The sequence below is a fragment of the Parambassis ranga genome, chromosome 4 (genome assembly GCF_900634625.1).
Source record: "Parambassis ranga chromosome 4, fParRan2.1, whole genome shotgun sequence".
In the NCBI taxonomy this organism is placed as follows: domain Eukaryota; kingdom Metazoa; phylum Chordata; class Actinopteri; family Ambassidae; genus Parambassis; species Parambassis ranga.
The window spans coordinates 5,915,718-5,934,030 of record NC_041025.1 but is presented as its reverse complement, the minus strand read 5'-3'; the positions used below and the strand labels follow the sequence as shown (position 1 = coordinate 5,934,030).

Below are 18,313 nucleotides of genomic sequence, written 5' to 3'. Positions count from 1 at the left end.
TCTCGAGCTCTTTAGCTGTTGGCCCATCACACGAAAATCAAGCACAGCTGCTGAAGCAATTTTAAGTGAAACTCTATGAACCTCATTTTTGTACTCCTGTTTTTAAGTTCTTTTTCCTCTGAAATTTGTTTGTACAAGTGATCCAAGTGGGATTCACAGCCAGACTCAGCAGACAAAATTACAAATGTAAAATTGTCATTAGTTTTACATTTTTTTCATAAATTATAAATATTCTAACATATCTTGCTGTGCTGTGACAGAAATATAGAGTGAAGAGTGGTTTGAAGTTGGATACCAAAAAAACATACAAGTGAGAGACAGGTGAGAATATTATACAGGTTTTACAGAACAATAACAAGAATCCTTGGAAAGTGCTTCTGGACCCTAAGGCAGCCGACAACGTGAGTGGGAACTTTCATCAGTAAAAGTCAGTAAAGAGTTGATCTATTGTGCAGTATTAACCTTGAACTCATTCTAAGAAAGATTTGAATATTCTGTGTATAAATTGTATAACAGGAAATTCACCTTTCTGTGCAACGTAAGAACAGATTTAAATCAGGTCAGCTGAGTCTGGAAGACCTTGAAAATAACTGTGCATGTTTGTATGGGAGCATGTGCGGTTTATTATCAGACTATAATAATGTAATCCTTATGTGTGGGTGTCGTTGACATTAATTATCATCAAGTGGATGTTTCGGTCTGATTAAAAACACTGCGAAGCTCAGCTTCCACCGCTGTTCCATTTTATTGAGCTGACCATCATCAGCCTTGGTAACATGAGAATGAGCACAAGCTTGTTACCACTTGCTCCCTCCATCTAAATTACTCTGTGAAAATTGAATGATCTCCATATAATGAAAACATCTACTCTTCAACAATAGAGGCTGTTGTGCAGAGGCAGAGAGCAGAGGCGTGAAGGAAAACATCAGGCTTCAGTTTGAGAACAGCTGAGATTGTTCCGCTGTCTGTCTGCTGTTTTTGGGCTCCTCGGTGGAATGATTAATAAAAATTGGACAATAAAGCAGAACTATTTGACGTTCAAACCAAACATATGGCAGAGCAGTTTGTTTTACTGTTTCCCTTAGGATGTGTTCAGCTAGAGATACACAGTAAGGGAGGACTTTTGTCAAAAACACACACACACACACACAAACAGGAGCAGACTATTCTAAAGACCATTGTTCAGGGTTGCCTGGTGCAATGAAACTCTTTATGTAGTTTTCTGCCCACACAATCGCCCCTGGTGAAATTGGGTCCCCACTTGCTGTGCGTGATGACTTTGTGTTGAGAAGCACAACAATAGCTAACTGAAAATGGCTGTTACAAATGTTCCTTTATCCTTGCTGCAGGTGAGAGGACATTCAAGTGTGACCAGTGCGATGCCACCTTTAAGAGGAAAGACACACTCAACGTCCACATCCAGGTGGTGCACGACGGCCATAAGAAGTACAAGTGTGACCTGTGTGAGAAGGCCTTTGTCACTCCCTCTGTCCTCAAGAGCCACAAGAAGGTGAATGAAAAGAGCTCAGGCTAAACGGCCTCAATCACTGCGTGTGATTGTGCCACAGCTGTCTGGAAATTGAGTTCAAACTAAATTGTGGTCGTATTTGTTTTTTTTTTTGAAATGCACATAGTTCAAAAACAGCAGTTAGAAAATAACTTGTAAAACCTTGCAAAGTTATCCACAGATAGTTTCAAAGATTACCCTCTATTCTGTGTTGAAGGGAAAAGTAATGCAGGGATTTCACTAAATTGCAGTTTAAATCTATTTTTCCATCATCTATCTTTTGCCTTCAAACTAAATTTACAAAAGAAGAAATGACGATCGCTGCTACCAAAATACTTTCATTGTTTCACATCATAAAAGTGATGTGGCTAACACTGCTGATATTTTGGACTCTCAAACCTCCATCCTGACCATTGCTGCCCATGAAGGCTTGGAAATCAATTCCTGTGTTGATTAGAAATGGCAGTTAGTCCATTAGCTCCGCAGGGTTTCAAAACCCCAAACAGATCTCGCTGCAGATTATGAACTCTAAATCTGACAACGTCCGGTGTGGTTATGGATCAAGATTGAAACCAAACAGCTTCTTGGCACACAGCAAAAGAAAATGTCTCAGAGGTTGTCTCAGAACAGTAGGACTGAAGACAGGCATGCTGAACTGTCTCACTGCTCATAGTGTCTGGAGGCTGCTGAGAAATCTGGCCTTGATCAAAGTCAGGTTGTCAAGGGGGCGACAACTTGCTGGCTGTGTTTACATGTGCGGGGTAACCCAGCTTTTGGCCACTGTTGTTGAAAGATTTTTTTTAATGTGCACTTTTGTCTGAGCAAACTTGGTGTCTCAAATAATCACAAAATGATGATTACAGTTATTCTAAACACCATGAACATCAAAAATATAGTGCAGGATAAGAATGAAAGGTAAAGACTGACTCGGGTTTCTCATGATCACAGAATGCGCTTTACACCATTATCAACTGAAAATTATAAGAAACACTTCCTGTCTGTTTTTCTAATTAAACCTGTTTCTGTGACAAAAATTATCAATGGAAACTGTTTGAAAAAGGACTCCGGTAATTGCTCTGTTCTGAATTGTTTTCCACTTGTGTTTTTGTCACCTGACTAATTGTTTCAGCTTTGCTTTTGAACTACCAGATGGCTCTTCTGAGCAGAAACAGACACAGTCACTGAGCTGCAATGACTTGATTTATCTCAAGTGTGTCAATATGTCATGTCATTTGAAATCTTGGCTTCTGTTGGATTTTACTGTTGCTTTAACTCGTAATATTTATGTTTTAAGATAAAAGATTTCAAGGTTGAACAGGCACCATTCAACTTGCTGAACAGACATTTTGATTGCTGTAAAACTGCCCTGTCTTTCCTCCTCCTGCCAAAGCAGAGTGGATATGTGGATGTGTGTCATAGCAGCAGTTGCTTGTGTAAATGAACAGTAATGCTGCGCTGGCAGAACAGTTTGGAGTTATTCATGGAGCGCTCTTGTGTTACAGTAAATGCTTTCTCCTCAGCTGGGATTTGTGTTATATGAGAGGGCGTGTGTGCGTGTGTGCCAGCATGTATGTGCATGTATTGTATGTTTTGTCCAAGATTGCAGTCTCACCTCCCAGTCCTAGTGCAAGGTTGCAAGAATGCACACATGAATGAAAATTGCTGGGTTGCTTTTTGAGTAATTACAGACCAACAGATCATTATATTTAACACAAAAAAACTTTTGATAATTACCTACAATTGCCAATAAATTCCATTCTTCTGAAACATGATGCTCCCATATGGAAAAAAGGTAGAATACCAATGATGTTCTCTTTTAGTTAATAATAATGCATCATTTCTCCATCTGGGACACATGTGTTCATATGAGTGGATTTGTTTGTGGACGATCGTGTGTGACTGTGTGTATAAGTGTGTGTATGAGTGTGGACAGCGCCTTTGTAACGCAACACCCGAGGTGTCAGAGGGACACAGTGGGGTGATGGAGGGAAGGATAGGGGCCCTGAGAGGAGGTGTTCCTGTATTGTTGTACTGCTGTTGAAACTGTCGCTCTGAGTTTGAGCCTTCCATACTCACGATTATTCTCGGGAATTTACAACAGGCCAGGAGGAGGAATTCAGAGCGTACTTTTCAAGGAGAGGGGAAAGTAGAGGGGAGGGGGGGTAGGTAGAGGAGGTAGTACACTCTTTCCACATGTTCTTCTTCCCTGTTTGCATGTGCGGCCCTTATGGATCCACGGAGCTCAACACCGTGGACTGCTGGGAGGTGAAGGGAGAGGAAGAAGAGGGAGGAGGAGGAGGAGGAGATGAATGCATACATGCACCCTGGCCTTTTGGTCCCTTGGGTTTTAGCAAATCTGCATCATCTGTGTTCTTTGATCGAGCCTTCAGGGCAGCTCACAGGGTCCGCTGTTGTTGAACATGTGCATCTTCATTCACCGAGGCGACCACTTGTTAGCGGTGCATTATGGGTGCTGAAAAGTTGTTTATTCTTGACCCAGCCACACGATTCAGTTAAGAACATGTCATTTAAAGTGGATTGTAGTTTCTAAGGTTGCACTAAAATCAGATTATGTTTGGATAAATAGTTGAAATGGCATAAAAAAGCTTTTTTCTTTTTGATATCGTGCTGATGAGTATCTGATGAGTATGATATGTTCTGATTGAAATCCAGCTATCACAGAAGATCACATTTTACTTTGTAATGCACAGCGGGTGTGTGGATGAATGTTACAAATGTTTTTTTTTAACATCCACCATATGTCTGTTTTATTATTACTTTGGCAGACACACACAGGGGAGAAGGAGAAGATCTGCCCATACTGTGGACAAAAGTTTGCCAGCAACGGTACACTGAGGGTCCACATCCGCAGCCACACAGGTCAGTGCTCCTCTGCAGGTCAATGCTTTGTAAAATCACGCTTGTATCAGGTGCTAGTTGTCAGCTGGGAAACATGTGGAGTATTAAATCAGCAAATGTCCATACAGTAAGTCTTCAGATCGGTGCGCACTGCTTGCCGTCCAACATAGTTTGCTTCTAATCTTCCATGTCCACTGAGAACAGGTGAGCTGGAGTTTTGTCACTGGCTAAATATTTGAGATTTATCCTGTGACTGTTTGAAAAGATTGTTACAAAGATCAGCGATATATATAGTGTGACCCTTTAGTAGGTAGTCCAACAGAGAAGTATAACTCTGCACAGCTGACCTGATTAGCTGCTTGCAGCTTCAGAAAACAAACCTGACCTCATCACAGTGCAATGTCAAAAAGCCAAAATACCACAAATCGCAAAACCTTTTTCATAAAGCTTATGAAAAGAAGGTTGGAGCATGATTTCATCGAAGAAAATTGCAACATGTTGTTGTCCTGCTTGCGGTAGTCTTTGCAGTGCCACAAAAATAGAGCCCTGGATGTTCATTAAACTGCCTTAAACTGGAAAGCTACACATTCCTGTGCGTTCCCTTACCAACAGACTGGTGCAGAGACCTGGCACGGCCACACACACACACACTCCTTGGCCTTACTCCCTTCTTCTTCTCTATCTCTCTGCCCACTCCGGCCCATCTCCTTGTCTTCTGTCTCCTCTGTCTTCCGTCAACTGCATCTGTCCGTATTCTGTTTGTCTGACAGGACTCACCTGCTGTCAGCCTCTTATAAATACTATAAACCCTATCATTCAACTTAAACAGTGTCCAAGAGCGCTTATCAAATTAGAAATAATTTCAGCATTATTATTATTATTATTATTCATTAAAGCCTCTCCAGCTGTTTATAAGACGAGTGTGTCCAAATCTGTGTGTTTAAATGGTGCTTCATTGACAAGCCTACCACACTTTGTCAACAGCTCCCTTTTGTGTCGGTATGTGCGGCGCTCTGTGTATGTCTGTTTTCGTACATGTGTATGTGTGAAGGACAAACCAACAGAAGGAGAGAATGTATACGAGTGTGGTCCGCGGCCCAGTCTGATTGTATTTATATAGAATAAACAAAAGAGAGGAATGCTGGGGGAGGGGTGGGAGCCGAGGGGACACCTAAAAGAAAGAAAGGAGCAAAGAGAGAAAAGACCACTCCAAGAAAGCATCCAGCCAGATGACCCGTGACCCTGACTGGCTGTAAATCTGTCCCCTCATTCTATAGACTTTGTTTTTTTTTTCTGTTTGTTGTGTTTTGTGTGAGGAGGGGAAAATAAGCTTTGGTGCTCCGTGTGAGTTGTTCCCTGAGCGACAACCCTGACAGCAATCATCTTCTAATTTCACACAGCTCACGTACTTCATCCCTGGATATGTAGGAATCATAAAATGAGCCTGTTAATGTAAGTAAAATCTTAAAGCCAGCAGTGATCTCTTAAAGAAGGCCACCAGCTGAGGTGGAGGTCTTTAAATCTGCAGCTTCTCCTGATGGCAGACAGGAAAGCTCGATCTTGTTTGTCTTCCTGCTTCACAGGAACCAGTCAGCATTGATTATTTACCTGCTAAACACAGAGGACTTTGTAAGGATTCCTCTGGGATTTCCTTCCCCTATCATTTTACACCCAAACACTGTAGAGCTTTATGAGAGAAAAGGTGAGTAATGAGAGTAAAGTGTGAAGTAGATTAAAGAGAAATTTGCAAGAAAATCAACCTGAGAGTATTAAGTAGTTGGGGAGACATGTACTGTATATTTGTCTTGGATTAAGTTTCGGTTTAATTTGGCTAGAACATCATGTGGAGCTCAAAGAAATTAGATGTAGTGCCACAGAGGCAGGCGTCTCCTCGGAGAGAGCTGCCTTTATGAGATCACCGACAACCCATACAATTTGAGCTGTCAAGAAGCTGGACGAGGACGTTGTGTGGAACTCAGTAGTCATGATGGATGTTTCTATCATTTTCGAAATTATTCTTTTTGGCTTCATGATATAGCAGAAGAAAATGTTCCTCTCCACATCACAGCGCAGTGAGAGCAGATTTTCCCACCATGTGTGCCATGATGTGGTGAACAAACGCAGTGGGGTCATGAAAATTATTTGTGCCAGGGGAAATGTTGACAGACTCCAGCGACTTGCAGTCATACTGACATCATAGGACGTGTCATGTTGGCAGCTACGATCGGTGTAAGCCCATGAGCACAACAAATAGGTGTATGTATTATGACACTTATATTAAGCTTTCGACTTTTTTTTCCCAAACAATAAAGCCAGCAGGGCTCCGGTATGTTTGCACATGCTCATTAGTCCAAGTCTGTTCTTCATAATTAACACAGAAAACATTCATTTGTATTTTAAAAGCAAAAACACGAGTCAGAATAAACAGACACAGCAGTGTGTATTTTAAACAGCAGGTGTATTGAAGAACATTGAAGATGAATTGAACTGAATCAGATAGAGGGGGGTGACAAAAACATTTATATTCAGATCAGCTGTCTGCCTCCTCATATTTTCGTCTTTAGTCTATGTCTGCTGCACATAAGATTACCGGTAATTGAATACTAACAAAACACTTTCAGTATTTGTGCACACACTGTCAGACAGTTATGCATCAGGCAGGAGAAGTTATGATCGAATGGATGAAGTAACTGATCAGACAAAAACAAGAGCCAGCATTCTGTGCTCATAAAGGTCATTAATGAAGATTTAAGTGGCAGATTTAATGTGCTGAATAGATGGACAGGAATCACTGTTTCCACCTTTCTACTTTATAGACAGCCAAATCTTGACTGTCTTTAGAGGAGAAAGGTGAGGACATTGATGTCTCAATAAAGGTACTGATCCAGATCATGTCTGACACACACATAAAAAGAACATGTTGACGGACAGATGAACTTGATGAAGCCTCCTTTGTTACATCATGACATCCAGTCTGTGGTTTACACCCACAAGTGAGAAAGGCGAGTGAGTTCTCACTGTTCTGGGCCACCATGTGTAAGGTTTATTATAAAACCCTATATACTGTTATTAAGAGGTTGTATACAGTCAATGATGGACATACAGCCCAAACCCCAGTGTCTGCTTAGCCTCAGAGTGAGGAGTGGCTGGCTAACATTTGCTCTGAGCTTGTGTCGCAGCTGTGTGCGAACATTATAACGTGAGTAAATCATTACCATCTGAAACATTTGTTTAATTATACACACAGACCTGCCAGAAAACAAATATTCTATTTACCATGTTGTCCTGTGTATTGTACATTGAGCCGCTTTGACAAGTTTGCCTCGTGGCACAAGACAAGGAGGTCCTCTCAGTGACACAACAAACAATACACCATGTTTAATGTTTGAACTGTTCATGCTGCTGGCAGTGCACAGAGGATACTAATTGTATTGATCACAGTGTCAATTGTTAGAGTAATTCTGTACAGCCATATTTGGATGTTTTTTAAAGCCACACTGCAGCTTCTTACAACATAACATCTGACATCTGGCAGAACTCTGGAATCACTGAAGCTATTTATTTACAGATGACTTTGTTTGTCTTGACTGTGGTCATGGTTACAGCCCTGTAACGTAAAATCACCATGTACTGATTTATTGTCCATCTTTATGACGAATGAGACCTTAAATGTTTTGCTTAATTTGGATTGAGGACGGGGTTTTGCGACACGTGTCAGATCTGCTGCATGTGTGGTGAGGCCCGGGCATGGACTTGTCTGATTGAGGCACTGACTTTTAAGCGAATTGTTTGAGGAAGTGGAGAAATCTACTGAGACCCTGGCTATAATGGAAAGGTCAAGTGTAAAAGTTGTTGGGCGTTCCTACAGCTCATCAAAGGCAAACTCTTATCATCTTTAACACACTGATATCACATTACCTCTGTGGCCCCTGTCGGCATGTGACACAGGGCGGAGAGAAGGACAGTGGAGGGCCACTGTCTGCCTGAACTGGAGGAAGCCAGGAATTAATTTCTGACGGACAGCACTAATGTCTTTCAGACTAGAGCCCCGAAGCTACAAAGCGCTCTCCGTAACACGAACACTGTGCGGCAGGCAAAATGACAAAGCCAACCATCTGCTAACCAGACACATGGCTGTATGTGCGCACACATACAACACACAAGGGGTGCCAAACGGATCGATTAGCAGACATGGAGTGTGAGGGCCACAGCAGGGGGCAGGGGAGACACCCTGGGTCAAAGAGATGGTGTTCTGTTTCAGCACATGCTAAATCAGTTACCATCTCCACACACGTAAAGCTCCGGCTCAGTGCTGCAGCCACCCCTCATAATCCCCAAACAATCTGGCTCAATCTGGGGAATAAGTGGAGGGTTTCTACTTACAGTAACACTCAGCAGAACAGACACTGAAGCCCCTTGCACGAATAACAGAGACTGTTATGTTGCAAGAATGTTGCTACTTAGGTTTCCAAGTAGCATTTGTTTATTTCCTGTTTTACCAAAAGGATTGAGTTGCTCTTGTTTTATGGGGAGCAGGCTGAAACAGTGGAAAATCCCTGACTGTTAACAATAGCAGTTGCTACATGAACTATAGGTGACCATGGTTCTGACAGACCTGGTTCAGAATACTGGATACCATCATTTTCTCTCTTCTCTGCATTTTCCAGATGAGACGCACATGTTCACAACTGAGGAGTGTATAGGTTAAGTAGGTGAATTGGTGAATACTTATTGCAAGCCTCAGTGTTAGCAGGGTGTGGTTGTCTGTGCTGTGTATTAACTGACAATAGCCAGCTCCTGAGAGGGATGTGATCCAAGCCGCAGAGTACACTGGTGCACTGTGCTCCGGTGCTAATAGCACACTAATGCCTTCCCCAGGACTCCCCAAGGCTAACGCTGGGCCTTAACCCGATACCACACATGCTACATAAGACATAGGATTTACGCTCCTCTGTCTCAAAACACATCTGGGATTCAGATTTTCCTGTTTGTCAACAAAAGGCCTCCTACAGGCTGAAATTGCACAGAAGGGGACAGAATGCCAAACGGCCCTCATGCACATGTTTCAGTATGTGTAATCAGTCCACATATGTCACGTTAACCCTTACCACACCGATGTAAGGTTATACGTTCAGTTACCTTGTGTGCAAGTTCTCCTCTGTGTGCTCCTCTGAAGCCCTCTTGTGGGGGGGTTTATGGCAGACCCTTGATTATCTGCTGCATGGCAGCTGTAGCTGTAGCATTTCTGTTGAAAGACATGGGCTTTGTGGGATATGAAGATAATGTGTCATAAATATTTGTTGGTTTGTTGTTTAGTGGTAAATAATCTAGCCAGCACAGTATATAAATATTCCTTCAACACAGTCGTGTTTATAGCAGCAGGACAATATTGCTCTTCTCATATATTCCCCAGATGGATTTTCTGATTTAATAAGCATCTTTGCATTTTGAATCCCAAGGAAACACAGCTAATTAACCTTCTTACTTAAAGGGGCGAAACATCTCCCCCATCAATAAAATGACTTGCTTGCCTGTTCAGCAATTAGTCACTGAAGAAAGATTATGTTACAGTGAAGCAGATAGGGAAATAGATAGATGTACTGAAGGCATGTGAAGCTGTAGGTATCTATTTTTGGCACAGCTTCATTAAATTGTACACTTGCAGGCATGCTATATACTACTGTATATATAAATTAAGAAGTGAATTCTTCCGAAGAAGGTGGCTTAAGAAAATACAGGCTGCAGATTTTTTGTGGTCAGTCCTGTACTGTATTTTCCTGTCTGAATCTTTAATTTCACTTCTGTAGTTTAGCTCACATCCCCTTCTATAGATTACTAATCAACTCTGGGGCTGGTATCTGGCCCGTGGATCAGCTCACCGTAAACAGATCCATGTGTCAGTGGACCGTTTGACTGACAGCCTGTCACGTTCTCTTTGTCATCAGCACCGTGTGTTCAGATAGGATCTGTAGGAGTTTGGCTGTGCTGCTTTTGATCCAACCAGGAGGAGCCACACTGCCTCTGATGTGCTCCTGGTTGAAGCTCAGATAGCGAGCCATGAAGTGGAGCCAACATAAGCTCTATATTGGAAAGTCAGTGAATAATAGACTTTCCACCAGTAGCCATGTCAAATATGTGCCAGAGCAGGTCAGGAAGAGCATTTAGAGGAAAGGATGGAAGCAGTGAAAGAGGCTTACATATTGGTGATGGATTCGTTTTTGTGACATATATATATAAATGTAAATATCCAGACTGTAATCAGTGTTATGTGAATGACATCTCTTTGCACTGATTTTCTTTCCTAGGTGAGCGCCCGTACCAGTGCCCCTACTGCGACAAAGCATTCAGCAAGAATGATGGCCTGAAAATGCACATCCGCACACACACTCGGGTAAGCCTTCCTATGTGTAAATGTGAATTCTTCTGGGACCTCTCAGTTCATTTAAAATTTTCAAGGTATGTTATCAATGGATGCAGACCTATATAGTTCATGGCTGTGGATGCAATCGGGTAGATGAAAATGTGCGATGTTAGCCATTTCGGTTGTTTATGAAAGTGCTTCAACAGCACTCTTTTATACAGTCCTTTGATGAACTCAGCCAATATTAGATATAGCTGAGTATAGCTGTTTGAATGGAAGAGGCTGCAGAGGTAGTCTGCCGGAGCACTGAAATCATGTCTCAGATCCATCTGGTTCTTAGTCTATTGTGTTCCCTTTTCTAATTACTATTATTAGTATTTCTACTGTGGCCTGTGTATGGATTATTTTGCATCTTCTTAAGGCTAGATTCTTTCCCCTTCATTTGCTGCGGTCCGTTTGGTACACGACAGTGACCACCACCTCTAAACGGGCTCTCTGCAGGTTTTGATCCTCACCAGATGCAATAACTGAACCAAATGCAGCACCCCTTACATTTAACGCCCTGCTACTGTACAGCCGGCTCACTGTCACACAGTAAAATCTGGTACCTATTGAACTCCTCCCTAGTCACTGTTGTGTGTCCTTGGGCAAGGAACTTTACCCGCATTGCCTCCAGTGTACCCACTGGTGTGTGGCGCGCCTTGCCAGTCATTGTATGACATCGCTTGGCAGCAGCCTCAAGCAATGTCCCCTCTGTGGGACTAATAAAGGATTATAAAAAATTAAAATACCCGTCCTACTTAATGTTTTGCCATTTTCTAGATTTACAGTTTTAGCTGTTTTTATTCTGTTTGATGACTCTGTATTATAAGTGTTTGAGTGATATGATAATATCACCAACCAACCAGGCGGCCATTATAAAACATTTTTCCACCTAAAAAACTGAATAGCCCCACACGTGTAGTGGCTGCATCGTAGACACAGGAGCCTCTGTGGAAAGTCTAGAAGATCAGATAAAGAATGATCAGAGTGAATAGGTAGAGACAGAGAGAGTGAAAGGGATGCCAGCTCAGTCCCAGGTGTCCCACTGATATTTATCATTCAATCTTTAGTGCTGCCTTTTTGTTGAGCCATTATCTCATGAAGAGACCTCTCACGCAGCTCACCTAGAATGACTCCTCTGTGTCTAACATGATGATGCTGACTCTTCCTAACCATTTAATTATAAGGTAGTGCCGACACTTGCTTTCATAGATTTTGTTGTATTTATAGACACAGAAGTGATGTAATTGATGTGAGGTAGTGTTGCTGTGCAGAGAGAGGCAAAGGTTGGTCTCTCATTGGATGTCATGAGGTCATTTCCTGAGCTGGGACACCACTTATTTCTCTGCGTCACTTCAATTAAAGTCCTGCACCAAAGCGACACTTTCCATGAGCTCCCTGTGAGCGTTGGTGTCACTTGATGAATGTGACTTAATATATGTTTCATCATAGATTCCCATCATCAGTTCTTACAGCTCTGACTGTCAGCATAGCTATTTTCAAAGATTTGTTCTCCTGTAATGCTGTCCAGAGCAGAGCACCCAGCTCCACACTGTGTTGATAATGGAGGGATCCTGCCCAGGTTGGTGTGTCTCAGTAGAAACATGCAGGTATATAATTTTCTAGTGCTGCTGATTAAACTGACTGATGTTTGGTTCCTAATGTTCCCAGATCTGCCTTTGCTCACAGCACTCTGAAATATGGGCTGAACAGTTACAAACAGCAGAGCCAGATGAAGTCACTGCTGAGAAAAACTAATGTCATTTGGCTGAAGGAACGGCAGCTCGCTGTTAATGTACATTGGATAGAAGATGGATGCAGTTTGTGTGTTTACGCCACAAACCACATCATCGGCATAACAACAATGAACACATTTGATGCAGCTGCTGACATGGTAGATGTTAAATGATGTTTTAATAACAGTGTTCTCTGATGTAAATGCGTTTTTACATAAACACTTGTTTGTCATCTTTTGTTATTGGGTAAAGTCAGGAACAGTATTTACAGGAATGTGTGTGGCCTGTATGTGTGTGGTATGTCATTTCTTTTTCTAAAGGAGTTTGCATGCATTTTTTATTAGCAATAACATGTTATTAGTTTGTATGTGGGTCAACATTGTGTTTTAAATCAGAACCTGCAGCCACAAAAAATATGTTGTCAAAACATTCAATGACCCCAAAGTCTTTGGATTAAGAAATTAAAAGCCATGTTTTATCCACTGTTAGCATATTAGCATGTAGTTAGCACTGAACACATGGACAGCTGAAAAAAAGTTGCATCCCAGAAGAAATACTGGGAGCATTAGAAGATTTAAAAATATCCCTCTGAAGACCATGAAGATCTGCACAAAAACATCTGACCAGTAGTACTGATACAGCCTAGAGCCATTCGAACCTACTACAAGCTGTTTGTTGATTTCTGACTGCAGCCTGAAGGCTAATAGAGCCCAAAGACTTCCTGTTCGCATGCTGCTTTACAAATACCTGCATATTTAACATGTCATGTGAGACGACGGGCTCTGCTGGAGTACGTAAACAAGACTACATCTTTGCATTTATAGATGTGCTTTTTGTAAAGAGTGGTCAGGTTCAGAGGAAAGGTCGGGTCAGAGGTCAGAGGGTGAACAGCTGCTGAAGAGTGAAGGTCACCAGGTACAGATGTTCGATGTTACCAGGGTCATGGTGATGCATTCTGGGTACACCACATCATCTAAGTCCATCCATGTGCCTGTGGACCTTTGACCCATCATGTTTTTTTTTCTTTCATACTCAGCCATTCTCCCCTGCTAGAAAACAGATCAGGAGATTTAAGTATAAATTTGCATTACACTGATCATGACAGAGTGAGTTTTTTTGAGGCTGGTTTTTCTCTCTCACACAGACACACAGAGCTTTATCTCCATTGTTCTATTTTACTCTGTCACATGCACACAAACAGTTGCATACTTAAAGCCGCTCACAGGCACACATGCACTGAACCTGATCTTTACCTCCTTTTGTATCCTGTGTCACTGGGCACTCCTTGCCCCGCCCACATGATAGTGCCTTTCCCAGGACCCTTACTTCCTGCATTCACCCTGTTCCCATGACAACTAAGCTTTTAAATGGGTAGAGCCTCTGCTATCAGCCAGACTTGTCAAAAGCAGCCTCCCAAAGAGTCACACTAAGAACCAGCTCTTTGCTATCACTGTGCTTCTCATTTCTGCTCAAGTCTTTTAGGTGTCACCACTGTTTCCTCTCATAGTGGGCAGCACACGCCCACTGTGCACTGACACACACACATGCACACTTTGGTGGAAACACCCACAGTGAGATAGCTGCCATGACTGACACTGAGACAGGCCTCAGAAAGGCGCAGAGGAAATGTTCTTTGGTAAACTGATGAGGTGTGGAGACGGAGGAGAGATATTCTACAGCCCCAGAGTGCCAGTGCACTGATACACGTTCAAAGGGATTTTCTGCTCATGTTTACTTTCTCTTTTGAGGAATCCATGTGTTTTTGATGGCCCCTTTGCCGGTCATTTCCTCCCTTCTGCAGGGGCTGTACAAGCTTTCATTTCATATCTTTATAGACACACAGGGAGAACACTGGGGTGTAGAGTGAGAGGGCATCACTGTGTGAAAGTGAATGTGTCACATCTTTTGTTTGCTCTGTACTGTGCGTGCCTGTTTGTTTTTCTCTGCGTGTCTGCATCCACATATGTGTGTCATTACATGTTTTTCCCCCACGTTTTCTCCATATGTGACCAAAACTGAAGAATTGTTGTTTTATGGACAGTATTGGTGTGATGTACACCAACAGATGAAGTGCCCTCTTTAAATTGTGTGTGTGTGTGTGTGTCTCTACAGGAAAAGCCTTACAAATGTAGTGAGTGCAACAAGGCCTTCAGCCAGAAGAGAGGTCTGGACGAGCACATGAGGACGCACACCGGAGAGAAACCTTTCCAATGCGACGTGAGTGTCATCCCTCTAAAACAGCCGCTGTCTCTGTGTGTGCATGTTTTTGTCTGTGTGTGTTTAAATGTGATGGTGTTCTGGCACAAGGCCAGATGTGTGGAAGAGTTGGGGCTCGGTTAGATAGTGATCTTGCTCCTCTGGAGGGGCCGACTGGGCTGATCTCACGTAAACACATTGAGAGGATCAGAGGGAGAAATTACCCTCTGCTTATAATACTGTAGCAGTAATAATTATTCTCAGAGACGGGCGAGGGAGCACACGACAGAATTTGCTGTAAGTGTTTGGAACAAACTTTAAGCCTTGACCTTGATCACCATTTGTGGAAACATGATGCCACTGTTCACTATGTTTTATGATTTTGACAGTTACGAGTGTCTCTTAAAAAACGTTGTCGTGTATACCTGACTCAGTAAATATGTGGCAGCTTATCAAAGATGTATTTTGCTTTGCTAATACTTTAATATAGTATTTATCTGCCTGGTATTAAAAATCTGCTGATATTTAAGAAAATAAGTAAATGAAATTAAATGTTCAATGTGCAGTTGTCTTAAATCTTGTGTCAGACAAACATTTGTTCTGCATAGTTAATGCTAAATTCAAACCTCTGGGTTCCAAGTATTTCTTAATCCTTGGATAAAAAAATAAACCCACCAGACTCTTGCCTTAACACCCCAGTAAGCCTCAATCCATGCACCCATATTGTCTGTAGTTATGTATTTAATGCCGCAAAATCAGTATCCTATTCTCTGTCAGTGAAGCATCTCCTAAAAGTGTCCCAGCAAAAATCCAACATTCATCTGGATTCTTTGTCCCGGCGTTGGACGAGACATTTTCATGTAAATAATTCGAGGCAAACTATTAGAGATAATAGAAATAACATGTGGATTTTATTTTAGAGTGGATTTTGTCAGACAAAAGGATCGCACGGTTCCAGGAACATTTTCCAGACGGGCTGAATGGGCTCCGAAGGCAGCGTCTGTCATAACAGCATTAAAATGTTGTCGAAGCATCCAGTAACATCTGGGTCATGATGAGACATGGAGGCCCCTCTCTCATCAGCTCCTGTCACTGTTTGACTTTGTGATACTGAAAATATTTTGCTGACACGGGATCTGATTTGTAGATTCCTGGAGCCATATACAACAACAACATGATAGCACATCAATGCAAATGTCCACCTGAAACGCTATTGATGTGGTATCGTGTGCTGCTCTCATTCATAGCTTCTACTTTCTGCTGTTGACCCTACAGATGTAAGCTGTCTGAGGTTTTCTGAATGTAATTCATGGCGCTGAAGCTCTTCACAGATGGAGTGAGGAGGACACACGCTGTGATTCTCCAAGCTGTATGTTAAACTGCAGCTGAACGTCAGCCATCACTGGATTATCCTGATTGATAGAGGGCTGTGGAGTCATTTGTACAGTGTAAAATGGCTCATTTAAGATGGATGTTAAGTTGCGTGCATTCCCTCCCGCCACTGGTGGGAAAAAAAGGGGATTTCTGTCGACAAGTGTGCGACTGGCTGCATCTGCGATAAGTCTCGACTCAACAGTGAGCAGAAGAACTTGATAAACAAGATCAGAGGTTCTCAGATTTGAGTGTTTCCTTACAGTATTAACACTGCGTTTGTTGTGTTTTGCAGGTGTGTGACCTGTCATTCAGTTTGAAGAAGATGCTTAGCAGGCACAAGCTGACGCACAACCCCAACCGTCCCATGGCCGAGTGCCAGCTGTGCCATAAGAAGTTCACCAGGAACGACTACCTCAAAGTACATATGGAGAATGTCCACGGGGAGACGGAGAGCTAGAGCCAATCACAGGCTGAAAATGAGATCTGATTCCTCAGATAAAGTTCTGTCTGGTGCTTCATGCTGCCGGCCTGGCTTATACATACATGCTGTATCCACAGATGGAGAGATAGCAGAAATGTTGCTATTAACAGTACATGCATGTAGAATATGGAAAACATTAAGGCGAGTATTTTAAAATTGAAACACAAGACTGTACATTTGTATTTTTTTTTTTTTTAACAGAGTCCCAGATATGTTTGATCTGCCTCTGGAGCCGCTGTGTCTGCTCAGAGAAATCACCAGTGTTACTGTACATACTGACACAACCTGACCTCCTCCACTGTGGTCTGACTTTACTGTATGAAGAGCTGAAGAAAACCTGCCACCAAAGACTACACTTTCTGCATGTTTACACCTTCCTGCTACATATTACACCTGCCCAAACAGACTTCATTAGGACCAGAGGATGCAGTAAATGTATTGTAAAAGCCTTTTTCTGAGCTAACAAATATGATATTTTGTTTACACGATAGCCAGAGAAGATAAACATACTGCCCTTGGTCTCTAAAGTAGCTTTTTCTCATTCTCAGTGGTTTAATAAGACTAAAATAGATGTTTAGATGTTCTCTTTCTGTTGGAAAGCACTTGGACCTCCATCATTAGCTTAAGATAAATGGGTTCAGCTATTCCTTCCTTTCCCACGACCTGTTGTATGGAAACCAGTTGGTGCTCAAAGTTACTGTTTCTGTGTCAAACGTTTGTGGACAAATGCGTCCCAAATCAGTGACAAAAACTAAATCCAAAGTACTGTTTCTGTTGACTTTCGCAATGAGTCGTGGAGTACGAATGGCCCCGAGGCTGTACTGCCTTACTGTTTGTGTTTACATTGTTCCTTATTAATCATTGTTCAAATAGAATTTCATTTATTTCAACAGAAGTGCAGTTGTGTTCTGTTTTCCATCCACTGCGCTGCTGATTAATGCCAATTTTCCAGCTGTTTATTCTGCATCTGGAGACTGTGAATTGTCACTTCACACTTTTGTATTTTGAAATGTATAAAACCTCATCACCTACCAAACATCCATTTCCTCTGCTCCCTCTAATTATGTGTTTGTGAGCTGTTGACATTGGGGGACGGGTGCAAGAAAAAAGGCTTTGAGAATTGATTAAAAGCGTTCAGTTCGCGTTGTTAATCTAACCTCTATTCTTAGGTTGGCAGTCTGCTGGGAGCGAAGGCTAATTAAGGCTTTTTTTTTTTTTTTCTTTCTGAGGCCACAGTCACCGCTCGCCTGATCTGTAAAGCCACACACTAAAGAGAGCCTCTGATGGTTTCTCTCTGTGGATGCAGGGACTCTTTCTCACGTCCATCTCCTGCAGAGGCTCTCCGGTATCTCAGCCTTTAACTCTGTGAGAATCTGAAGTGGGAGAGCCGCGAAATTCTTCTCATCACACGGGCTGTCGTTCAGACTCAATAAATCTTGCCATATGCGGTTTTGGCTTCCTAAAAACACACAGCTATTACAGTATGTCTGTCTTCATGTCTTTGAGTGTGTGCTGTTTGTTCAACAATTAAATAATTACTGGTGTTCATGTTAGATTACGTTTTAGCTCCTCTGCTGCAGGATGTCTCCTGTCAGAAGCATGGTTAGTGACGACTGTCAGATCACACGCAGCAGGGTTTAACCTGCTGTCCCTCTGAAACTTGGTTCACCGCATGGCCGTGCAGGGCGTGGCCCCAGTAACCCGGCCCCGCTGAGGCCCACGCTGCCCGCTGAGCTCGTGCTACCCGCCGCCTGCTC

At 42.4% G+C, this 18,313-nt stretch overlaps 1 protein-coding gene across 1 annotated transcript in view; it reads left to right on the top strand.

Annotated features, from left to right (window-relative positions):
- Positions 1–16,768, top strand: part of prdm5 (PR domain containing 5) — a 28,447-nt gene extending 11,679 nt beyond the window's left edge. Inside the window, exons 12-16 of the mRNA XM_028404289.1 lie at positions 1,350–1,510; positions 4,294–4,387; positions 10,672–10,757; positions 14,618–14,722; positions 16,368–16,768. Of these exons, the coding sequence (XP_028260090.1) occupies positions 1,350–1,510; positions 4,294–4,387; positions 10,672–10,757; positions 14,618–14,722; positions 16,368–16,532 (611 nt within the window). The 3' untranslated portion in view covers positions 16,533–16,768. The remainder of the gene's footprint in view (positions 1–1,349; positions 1,511–4,293; positions 4,388–10,671; positions 10,758–14,617; positions 14,723–16,367) is intronic.
- The last annotated feature ends 1,545 nt before the right edge of the window (positions 16,769–18,313 follow it).